The 12592-nt window shown below is 32.7% G+C and overlaps 1 protein-coding gene across 1 annotated transcript; it reads left to right on the forward strand.

Annotated features, from left to right (window-relative positions):
• Nucleotides 1-4031: 4031 nt before the first annotated feature.
• On the forward strand, nucleotides 4032-12035 carry LOC114399249 (granule-bound starch synthase 2, chloroplastic/amyloplastic-like). The gene is made up of 8 exons (XM_028361397.1): nucleotides 4032-4644; nucleotides 5944-6505; nucleotides 6778-6842; nucleotides 8292-8369; nucleotides 8469-8579; nucleotides 8884-8928; nucleotides 9670-9843; nucleotides 10803-12035. Exons 1-8 carry the CDS (start codon nucleotides 4312-4314, stop codon nucleotides 11757-11759), a joined length of 2325 nt encoding a protein of 774 aa, XP_028217198.1. The 5' UTR covers nucleotides 4032-4311; the 3' UTR covers nucleotides 11760-12035.
• Nucleotides 12036-12592: the final 557 nt, after the last annotated feature.

The raw sequence follows: 12592 nt of genomic DNA on the forward strand, positions 1-12592 counted from the left end.
CATGAATATTTACATATTAATAAGAAAGATTTTATATAAGAATGCTCCAAAAATATTTTTTGCACAATATCTAAATCTTTCATCTTAAAAGCTCTGAACATAATAAATATAAAGAATGGTAGGAAAGACAAACAACTACATCCACCACAATTCAATAATGACAATGTTTTGGAAACAATCTCCAGGTTTTTTTTTTCTTTAATTCTGATATTTTTTTTAATTTTGTTTTTATGTGGGTAGAGGCAATGTTGAAGGAATGTAATTTTTACTGAGCTAATGAGATTCTCAAACAAACCGAACACTAACATCAATTTCACAAAATAAAAATACATTTTAGAAAGGAGAGAAGCAAAGGAAAACAAAAACTTATCGTTGTAGGTGTCCTCGTGCTTCCTTGACAGTTTTCGATTCAGATAAAAAAGAAGAACAAAGAAATGAGAATGTATAAGAGGGAGAGAAATGAGAAATAGACTTCAAAACCCATTGAGATCCAAATTCAAATTTAAAAAACATAAAATCAAAATGTAGTGGGAAGACAAAAGAAATTCAAATGCAAATTCAAAATGGAGTAGATTTCCTTCTTCAATAAAACATATTAAGGTTGCACAAAAGATTCAGCTATACTAACCTACAAAAATGTGAAATACATCATACCTAAAAGATTTTGACTTTGCTTCTTTGCCAATTACATGAACCATAACTTTTGGATCATCCGCCCAAAAATTTCCATTTGACATGTGGTGTTACTTGATTACACAGTGAATATCATTTGCATGCAACCTGTTATGTGGCGTGCACGAAGGGAGTAACTTGTTTTTTGTGCATTTGTTTTGCTTCAAACCAACCAAGTTATGTGCATTTTGTGCAATTGTGCAACTGGAATGCTTATTATCGTGAAACTGTTTTACTCAAAGGGACAAATGATTCAAAACTATTTTGCAAACCTCATAGCTCTGTTATTTCCTTTTCATGGAATTTCCAATCATAGCCAACAACAGAAATAACAAAAGGTAATAAAAGGATTGATAAAAACATTTGAAGTTTGTTGGTGGTTTGCTAAAAAGTAAGGAATATCCCTTTGGCTGAGATTACGTATCATTGCTGACATAACTTATTGTTTTCTGCATCATATTGGGCATGCTACCCATTTACCATCTACTATTATCATATTCCGTCTTTCACAGGAAATTAATAAAATGCAAACAGTTGAACATTTATAATAATTATCAATATAAAACAGTATTTGTTCACAAAAGATACTAATCATAGAGACCTACACAAAAGTTAACACAAAAACTGTATTTGTGCCACAATATTTGTTTAAAAATCCACATCTAAACCATCAAAACATAACCACAACTACAATCATTTTCTATTATAGAGAAGAAATAAATATCATTTCCTTGTTTGCATTGAGCATATCTTCACAATTCCTCCTTCTCCATTGGTATGCTAATAATCTTGGATCATCAATGTCAGCAACTTGTGTTTTTTCCTGCAACTGGTGAAACGCTCTTGCAAGCTCCAAATCTCCTTTAAAGAACCTAACATGAAATTTACTATCACCCACATAAATAAACATTATCTCCTTTTGATCATAAATTTCATTTAGCCTTCTAAATTCAGGTCGACCTTTGTAGATGACAATTGATTCTTTGTCATTTTCAAGGAGTTCGACCTTTGATACCCTCCCTTGCTTATCAATCAACTCCTAGTTTGTAGACACTTCATTCTTAAATGTTCTTCAAAATTTAGGACAAACAAAGAAAGGGTCCTATTTCATTGACATAGTAAAGAATGTTAAAAAAGTTGATTTATAAAAAATGTTATTTACATAGTAATGTATCTTGTATAAGTTTTTGAACATTGCAGATAATTTTTTATAAACAAAAATAGCAAGTATCGAAACAACTCAAGAGGCTATTTAGATTCATGATAAACATTTGAATAGCTAAATTAAAATAAAGTGGTATTGTAGAGTATCTTATTTCATATGGATAAAGAAGAATTTAAACAACACTTTTCAAAGACGTTTGAAGAACTATGACATTTTCTCCTTTAGAAATAATTTTTGTTAGTTTCACAACCACCTTTATACCTTTATTATACCGTGATTGTGAAAATATATACAAAAGAGATAGACCTTTTTATAAATATGAAGTGGTTAACTTTAATTTTTCTTTTACATTAGACATGATATCGATTATTCGAACAACAAGTATATATATATATATATATATATATATATATATATATATATATATATATATATATATATATATATATATTAACTTGTGTTATTTAAAGTAATTAATTAACTCATTGAAAGAATAAAATAAATAATCTCAGTTATCAATAAGATAATCAAGTGTTAATTACATAATGGTTGATTTTTTCATCCATTAACAAATTTCTTACTTTATCATCTAAAGTTGTCTCTTTCTTAAAGTTAGCATATTGAAGGTACAAAACAACTCATGCTACTAAAAATTCGTACATATGATGGGCAACTTTCTTTGAGATCTTAGGAATTGGTTTTTGATATGAGTAAAGAAACAAAACAAGATTACACGTGGAGAAGCATATGCCTAAAGCATTTGCCGAAACAAGATTACACGTGATGATGACACTTAAGAACTAGCTAGTTGAATAGCTATAATTAACTTGATAGAACTTGTTGCAGTTTAAATCTGTATACTGATATTTTATATATGGATATCTGCTGGCAAATGCTCTGCTTAGTAATGTTGAGATCATTTTCTTGTTCTACCACTTTTCGTGGAAAAAATGATATTCTTTTACGTGTATTTTGCTGAATGTGCAAGAGGAAAAAATTATGTAAACAGTAACATATGACATTATAGGCTATAATTTTCTTATAAATTTTTGTGTGCTATAATTAATTGTATATAACTCTTTATTTTGTGAAAACAAATTGCTGGTGTGATCTATTTGATGATACTCAGACCCATTAATAATATGATTAATTATTGATAGACTTTTGATACTTAATTTTAATCAACATGAGATGCCGTATATGTCTAGCCATTAAGCCCTTGATAAAAAGTTTTTAGGATTAGTAAATAACATGATAAGGTTTCTTTTGTCATCACAATATTTAATTGTTCATTAGGATTTGTCCAATTGAAAGCCTTAGAATGTAGAGTGTGTGATTAGATAAAAGAAAAATTCACTTTTCAATTTCAAGAATTCATGTAATGCAAATAATTCTAATACTTTTGTTCATGTCTTCAACAAATAAATATTTTATTGGTGTTTTAGGTTTCATATAAAATATATATATTCTTTGACATAATTTTTCATACATTATATCCATTTATTATAATGATGAAATACAAGTGCAAAATAATAAAATAATTTGTCACGGGACAAAAAATAATTAAACAATTTTCCATTCTATCACAATTGTCATACACATTTATAATAAAAACCATATATATTATAATTTTATTAAAAAAAATTATTTATCATTTATAATAAATTTATTGATGTTTATAATAATTATTTTAAAAATCATATTAGGTTATAATTTTTGATTAATTTAATAAATAAAAATTGAGTTTTTTTTACAATAATAAAAATTGAGTTCAATGGTCATAATATTATAAAATAATTTATACTATCAATTAATTAAAAATTATGATTGATGTGACATAAAGGATGATGATTATAAAAGCCAATTAAAGTATATCATGTATAATAATTTGTGTTTGAGTAATAATATATTTTTTTTTTTACAAATAACAATATAAAACTCTTATATACTGTGTGGAATTGCATCACCTTAAAATAAAGGGATATAAAAATTAAACTCAATTTTTAATCAAACTCGTTTGTCATCACCGAAAAAAAAATCCAACTCGTTTAACACGTAGTCAAACTCAAACCTACCCTGTTGCAAAATGGAGAGTTCACAGCATGTTAAATCCCAATTACACAAGAACAAGACAAGTGTACAACGCTTCACTTTAAGTACCCGACATCACGATGAAACCGGATGATCATGGACTGGTTCGTAAAATTTCACGTTTTAATTTTTTGCGATGCTCAGCACTTAAAATACATTAACAATGGGACCCTTTTATGTAATCAACTTGTGGTCATCTTAAACTCTCATCCTAAAAAACATCATTTTCAGTTCCTAAAGAAAGCCTTCACCGTTCGAGTACACTCTCACTCTTTTATTCATTTCACTCCGACCCATTTGCATAACTTCGTTGATCTCTCGTTTTCACCGTCTGGGTCTCCCTAATTTTCGCCTCATATCCTGTTCTTCTCGATCCATTGGTGATGGCATCGATGGGTTCTTTACCGTTTCTCGTGGAAGCCAATGCTGACTCCACTGTGATGATGATGATGCTTCACAATAGGAATCACAAGTTTTCTTCATCAAAGTTTAGCACTCTGAATGCTTCATCGTTAGTAAGAGGGTGGGGGCGTGGAAGAGTGAAACATAGGTGTAGTAGAGGTTTGTTGTGTTTGGTGGAGAAGAATAAGCACATAAGTGCTTTAGGGAAGAGTTCTGGGACAAGTGAGGATAAGGATGATTCAGATGAAGTGCTTCAAGCCACAATTGAGAAGAGTAAGAAGGTTCTTGCTTTGCAAAGGGAATTGCTTCAACAGGTATTGTGTTTGGAAAGTGTTTTACAAAGGGTCCAGGGTTTCATCTTTATGTTGTCCCAAAAGGGTTTATCATTTATGTTGAGACCAATATAGCTGTTGATTTATTTATTTCTTTTTTATTTTTCTTATACTTTTTTAGACCACAGGTATCTTCCTTGTGGGGCAATATTTTCAAGCTGGATAGGACCTTAGATTATAGTTTTTGGATTTTTATTGTATTGATTTGTTGAGATTGGGAAATTAGTACTTTATTGGAAAAATAAAGGAGATATTCTCTTTTCCTCTTGGAAAGGTGAGTTTAAGTAGAGTAAAGCAATGGCTAATAAGTATGCTTTGTTAAAGCTCCCTGGTCCCAAAGTAATTGATCAAGCTGTAGCATTGGCAAATTGGCAACTTTTTGCGGATTCACTTGTTGTGGGTCTTCCCCTTCTTTGGTCTATTTTCAAGATTTTAAAAAACATAAGTGAAAATTTATGAGTTGGAATTTGGTCTATGAAATCCTTGTGCAAATGTATCATTTGGAATTACTATTTAACTGTGTCTGGTTGTGAGGTCCTGCCTGTTATTGATTTTCGGACGAAGTGCTAAGGAATTGAAAATAATTTGGTAGAGGTGATAAAAATATGATTAGAATAGTTGAGAAGATAGCTCAAATTAACTGAATCACAAAATAGAATGTGAGTCTTTCAATTTTTTGTTTTTAAAGTGGAAATACCATTAAATGCCGGATGATATTACTACTGGCTATTGAGTATAAGATATTCACTTTCAATTGGATTTTGAATAATAGAGAGGATCTTTATGACACTTTGCCATTTGAATTGGTTAAGTTGGTTATATATTCTTGCATGTTTCTGGTTATAATTGCTTCTATGTCTCATATAGCTGTATTGGATACTTCACCAATATGTCGGTGAAGTACTTGTATCAGTATTAGATACATATTGGATATGGATATGTGAAATAAATAAAAGAATCAGTACTTTATAGATTTTGACAATGTTAAGGGTACATTTTAAACTATGTTTATGTACAAACCATTAGTCTGAACTTATTTATAATTTATAAGATCATAATTATTGGTCAGGAAATTATGGACGAGTTCATCGGATTTGAGGCTCTAAAGTTTCTTCACTATGATAATTGAGTTGATTATAAAAGTTACAGTTTTTATTTTTACTTTTTTGGGTTTGTGTGTGAGCATACTTTTTTTGGTTTCTTCTTATATCCTTTATTAATCCTACTTGTTATTATAAGCATTCATGTGGTGATATTATTAAACTTTATTGTCTATTGTAGATTTCTGAAAGAAAGAAACTGGTTTCTTCAATAAATAGTGAAACCACCCCTGAAATAGGAGACAGTATTTCTTATGAGCACAGTGACAAATCCCTGTCAAGTGACTCAAATCCACAGAAAGGTTCTGCCAGAAGAGGCAGTGCTTTTGAGAACGAAAATGGTGGTGTTGTTTCAAGCAATTATGTCGAATCTATTGAGAAGGAAATACCAGATGTCTCATTTGTAGGCATTGATCTCGGTTTGGACAAAAGTGAAGAGGAAGATGATAATTTGTCTCCTGTTGAAAAGGCTTCACCTAGGCTATATGTTGATGAACAGTTGAATAGCAAGAGATATGAGATAATAAAACCTGATACCCTGCCAAGTGATATCCCATGTAGCACTGAAACTTTCAGTCGAAAGATTGAAATACTTGAAGCTTTGAGTGAATCAAGTACAAAGGAGGTTGCTAATGAAGCTGACAATGTGGAGGGTGAAGGTGAAAAGCCCCCACCTTTGGCTGGGGCCAATGTCATGAATGTTATATTGGTTGCAGCAGAATGTGCTCCCTTTGTCAAAACAGGTAACTAACTAAATTTATTTCTATAAAATGTGTTCTTTAATGAATGTTTTTAGATTTATCATTGCAAGCCTTGTTCTTGAATTATGGCACTAACAAGTTATCATCCTAATGAGGTATATATTCCCATTCATAAGCATTCTCATGATGCAGCTACTTACATGAAGCAAGTTCATGGAACTCTCCCACTTTTCCAATTCTTCAATCTTTGGTTGTCATTTTGTGCATGCTGCTTTGTTTTGATGTAATTTACAGACTTATACCTGATCTAATAGGTGGTCTTGGAGATGTTGTTGGATCATTACCTAAGGCTTTGGCTAGGCGTGGACACAGAGTTATGGTAACATGCTATTCCTTTAATGAACTGACAGAGTATCACCATCACATATTTGGGAACAGAACTTGCTCCTTAGATATACTCCTTGCTTGAGAAAGAACCACTTAAATGAGTCTTGATCATTGTTTCCTTCGTTCTCGTTGCTTATTAAATCTTCTATCCATAGTGTAAGAAGAATAGTACTATAGATAGAGTTTATTATAACTTGAAGACAAAATTATTGAATTTTAGAAAGATAGATTAGAGATACAGAAATAACTGCACTGAAATATAGAGAACAAAGAAAATAATCCTCTTTCCAAGGGTTTCTTCTTTTACAGTCAAGTCATTGGTTGGTTTCCCAAAATTGACAAATCTGAATACCCTTAACTTATTCTACCTCTTTCTTGTTCAATCTAACTCCCTACTCTTAACATATATTTTTTTTGATAAACCCCACTCTTAACAATTTTAATTGCCCAATCAAAACTGTAACTACTCTAACCAACTAATCTTTTGGTCCCATGACTCATCAATGCCATGGCCATGAAGTTCAACCTTGTTCTCAAGGTTGAAATTGGGGAAATGAGTTGCTATAGTGGTATATGCTTATCCCTTTTGGGATTCCATCTTAACAATGTCCTTGTCCTCATCCTTGTTCATCTTTGTAGAAAATCGTAACCCTCTCACTTTTTTTGGGCACTTGCCCATCCACCCGAGGAGTAATAAGCTTTCAAATTATCCAAATGCTTTGTGATGTTTTGAAATTTCAAAAACAATAAAGATTTTTTGAAATCTCAAAAAAATTATTCAAATAGCTGCTCTTAGCCACATTGTTCTTCTGACAAGAACCTCGGGAGAACCACACCATAAAAGCTAGCTATAGTAGCTGGAGAGCTTTTAAGAAGGGTTCCACAAGTGCTTGGGTGCCTATCATCTTCAGACCAGAAAATGTTTCAAAGAAATAAAGAATAAAGAGATCTTTTACAAAGGGATCAGAATTTACAGAATACCTTATTATAGTGTTAATCTAATGTCTGATGACTGAAGTAGAGACTACAATCATCTATCTACTTTTATAAGCTGCTTATTATGTCTAACCAAATTCAGAATATTTTAGTAGTAAACATAATCTTTCCTGATTCCTGATGAGTCACTGAAAATTATTTTTAAATTTTGTCGGTTCTGCTCTTGAAGTGTTTTCTGTCTTTTTTGCATAACTTTTCGCATGAATTCCAGATATGGCTTTGGGGTACTCTCTAGGTCTATATTTCATAGCTTTACTGTGTATCTGAACTTCCGTTTGTATAAACTTTTATCTGTCTATCCCACATGTACACTAAATGTGAATTGAAATGACAGCTTGTTTCATGTCTAATCAGATTATTATTAAATACTTAAATGAATTTCAAGTTCCTTTTTTATTTCTATTTCCATTTTGTTTTTTTTTCTCTCTTTTTATTTTCTTTGTAGGTTGTAGTACCTCGGTATAGTCATTATGCTGAAGCACAAGATTTAGGAGTACGGAAACGATACAAAGTAGATGGTCAGGTTTGGAGCAGCCACTCTATTCTTAATCAATTATAATTCATTGAATCAATTGATTACTACTACCTTGGTGTTGTAACACACCAATGTTTTTGCTTACAGGACATGGAAGTAACATATTTCCACTCTTATATCGATGGTGTTGACTTCGTTTTTATTGACAGTCCAAACTTCCGCCATTTACAGGATAACATATACAGGGGAAGCCGAGAGGTAGTAATTTATTTTTGTTGAGTTGAAGAGTACTTCCATTGTTGGGGGCAGAGGGAAAAAAAGTGTGGGGAGAAAACTGTCTTATTTTGTGAATTATTTGTTTCCTCCATTAGCAAAATGGTTATGACTTTATGATTTATGAGATGAATGACCAAAATCATATGCTGTTTTGATTTAAGGTATTCTACAAACTCATCCTGCATTACCATATATTCAAGACTGCTCAGTTACCTATAACTCTATAACTATTTCTCTGCTCTTATTTATTTCTTTTTGACTCAGTTCATGTCCTTTAATGGAACAGGATATTCTAAAACGCATGGTGTTGTTTTGCAAGGCAGCTGCTGAGGTACACAAACTAAATGATTTAGTGACTAAATCAATTATGGGGATACTCAGTTGTGACAATTATCTACCTGAAAAATCATTTTATCCGAATACATATGCTATTTATTTTTATAAAAGAGATTGAAACCAAATGTATCCTTATACCCGATTTTAGATGTAAATAGTCTGTTTCAGGCAACTTGAAATACATTAATCTGCATTACATTGGGCGAAAATGGTGAAAATAGGGAATGACTAGTGTGGTAGATTTGCTGTTCCAGGCAATGTGACTAGCATAAGTTCTGCTTTCTTGATCAAACAAAGATCCTTGCCATACCAGGCTTCCAATGATGACAACATGGAGCATCTCCATCTTCATTTGTCAGAGATTACTACTTTTGAATCTCTCCTAATAATATCTCTTATAATCATATATACCTTGTGTATCAGTGTATGCTTTCGTGCATCACTGTTTATTAGACATGACTGCCACAGGAAATATGCAAATATACCTTTAGACTTACTAACCTTGGGTCTCCAAGAAAATTCCGTGCAGTTTTTACCACTAGGAAATGATAATGTCTATAAAGTAGGATGCATTTTCAGTAACATTTGATAGGATTATTCTCAAACCACAGAGTAGTTGACATGGTTTATCCTAATCATTTTTATCAACAATCAAAAATCATTCTGCAGACGTGTTCTTTATGAAATCCTTATATTTGTCTAGTTTCAATGGGTAAACGAAGTTAATGATTTTCAGGTTCCTTGGCATGTTCCATGTGGTGGTGTTTGCTATGGAGATGGAAATTTGGCCTTCATCGCAAATGATTGGCATACTGCTTTGCTGCCAGTGTATCTGAAAGCCTATTATCGTGACCATGGTATAATGAAGTACACAAGATCTGTTCTTGTGATTCATAACATAGCACACCAGGTTTGTTCTCTATCTAGATATATAGTTAGTTCATTGTTGTGAAAAAGAAAGAATATATTTAGAGGAGACATGTCTATTGAGAGTGTGAGAGGTGTTAATCTTGACCCTACAACCATATACAGATTGTCAAGATTATTTTACAAATTTAATCTTAACCATCCATTTTGATTAAAAGGTCAAGATTTACCCCTCTCATGTTCTCATTCATCGCACCTGGTCCAATTGTTTTATAAAATTAGAATAAAATATTGATGGATATTGTGATTTTCACTCAACCACGTACACAAATAAAACAGCTCATATTGATATTATTGATATTTCTGCAAAGGTATTACATGATTTTCCTTCTGTAGAAAATATTGAGGAAAATAATGGATAACAGAAGCAAACAATTAGTGTTTTTGGTATATCACCATAACAATGATTAGCATTCCATGATCTCCTCTTATCCAAAGGTTAAATACAAGGGTTTTTAATGACAAAAGTAAAAGGGAAATGATGTAGGCCTTTGGATTAGTACCTTTGTATGCATGTCTGTTTAAATATTCTGTGGATATATGCCAGATAGTAAAGATCCCACCATTACATTAAGCATGTAAAAAATGTCTTCATGATTAATTTCATTGCACTACTTTAAAACACGGCCCCAGCATCTTGCTGGTGATAAATAAATTTTGGTTATAAACTAGCATTCTGAAACCCATAGAAGATGCTGCAAAATGTCTGTATTTCTTTCCAGATAGCTAGAGAAATTTAGTAAGGAATCAAGAAAATATTTCCTTATCAGATTTGCTTATGGCTATGGGTTGTGTCTAAAAGCAAATTCTTTTATTTTCGAACAAGAAAAACTACTGAAAAGGCAAATCATTGAAGCTGATTTCATTTTCGTATGGTTGGGTTTTATATTCCATTTTTTCTTATATAGAGAAGGAATATTCACATACTTACTTTACATGCAGGGTCGGGGCCCCGTTGATGATTTTCGCTACACGGACTTACCTGAACACTACATAGACCTTTTCAAATTATATGACCCAGTTGGAGGTGAGCACTTCAATATCTTTGCAGCCGGTTTAAAGGCAGCTGACCGGATTGTCACTGTGAGTCATGGATATGCATGGGAGATTAAAACTTCCGAAGGTGGTTGGGGTTTGCATGGGATCATATATGAGAATGACTGGAAATTGAGAGGAATTGTGAATGGAATTGACACGAAAGATTGGAACCCCAAGTTTGATGTCCACTTGAAATCAGATGGATACACTAACTACACCCTTGAGACCCTGCAAAGTGGCAAGCGTCGGTGCAAAGCCGCCTTGCAAAAGGAGCTCGGTTTTCCTGTCCGTGAGGACGTTCCGTTACTCGGATTCATTGGGAGGCTGGATCAACAGAAAGGCATTGATCTCATAGCCGAATCAATTCCTTGGATAGTGAGCCAGGATGTGCAGCTAGTCATGTTGGGAACTGGAAGGCCGGACTTAGAAGACATGCTTAGGCAGTTTGAGTCCCAACACCGTGACAAAGTCAGAGGATGGGTTGGCTTTTCTGTCAAGATGGCGCACCGGATAACAGCAGGTGCAGATATACTGCTCATGCCATCAAGATTTGAGCCGTGTGGATTGAATCAACTCTATGCGATGAATTATGGAACAATTCCAGTTGTACATGCTGTCGGTGGACTGAGGGACACTGTGAAGCCTTTTAATCCGTTTGAAGAGTCAGGCCTTGGATGGACATTTGACAGTGCAGAAACTAACAAGTTAATAAACGCGATAGGGAACTGCTTGTTGACCTTCAGGCAGTATAAGCAGAGCTGGGAAGGGCTTCAACGGCGAGGGATGACGCAGGATCTTAGTTGGGACAATGCTGCTCAGCAGTATGAGGAGGTTCTTGTTGCTGCTAAGTACCAATGGTAAATTCTTGGCTTCTACACTACCTAAGCAGACTGATCAATATGGAGTGCTTTCATCCTGATGAGTGATATTATGGTCTGTGCAAGGGAAAGGACTTGGTCAAGTTTTTAAAACCTTCATGTTGGAGGAACATTTTTGCCCCTAAACTAAGGATTATGCTATAATACATACACTTGTTATATATGTTATCTCTGGCACATACCAATGTAGCTAAAAACATCAATCCAGCAATATATAAAATAAGGCTAGAAACTTTATTGTCCTTTTTGGCAAAAGAAAGAAGAGTATTTTATCCCTTTAGAAAGAAAATTTCTTTTTTGTCACTACCCCTCCTCCCTTCAAAGTTTCTAACCTTTCAATGCTGCAATAGTGTGTCTAACTAACTTTGTTCCACCAGGCATCAGCAGCAGCAGAATAATGAAAACTAGATATCTACCCACGTCTTACAATTATTAAGGAAGATGCAAATTAAAATTTTATTCCAGTAATATTTTTTAAATTAAAAGTGTCTTTAGCATGTTTTTCTTCTTCTGTATGGATTGTCCTAATAAAACTATGGATATACAATGATTTGATCTCATCAATTCTAACATTCTATTACTCTTTTTTCACCTTTGTAGTTTGGAACACATGTAGACAATGAAGGATTCTAATTCTAGTTGTTGACTATAGGTTATTTAGGAAAAGAAAAATGTTGTAGTAAGATGTATGTGAATTCTCTTATAAAAGAGATATATGTTAATTTAGTTGAAATGTCAATACCATAATTCGTGATTCACCTTTTATATATTATAGATAAATAGATTTAAGTTGTGTATTAAGAAGGAACATCTAAC

This window comes from Glycine soja, chromosome 19, assembly GCF_004193775.1.
Source record: "Glycine soja cultivar W05 chromosome 19, ASM419377v2, whole genome shotgun sequence".
Classification (NCBI taxonomy): Eukaryota; Viridiplantae; Streptophyta; class Magnoliopsida; order Fabales; family Fabaceae; genus Glycine; species Glycine soja.

Excerpts from the sequence above, each read along its gene's own strand:
- LOC114399249 (XM_028361397.1), top strand. The coding sequence starts at position 4,312 with ATGGCATCGATGGGTTCTTTACCGTTTCTCGTGGAAGCCAATGCTGAC. Across the intron at positions 6,506-6,777 it reads TGCTCCCTTTGTCAAAACAG|GTGGTCTTGGAGATGTTGTT; the intron begins GTAACTAACTAA and ends CTGATCTAATAG. Across the intron at positions 8,580-8,883 it reads TATACAGGGGAAGCCGAGAG|GATATTCTAAAACGCATGGT; the intron begins GTAGTAATTTAT and ends TTAATGGAACAG.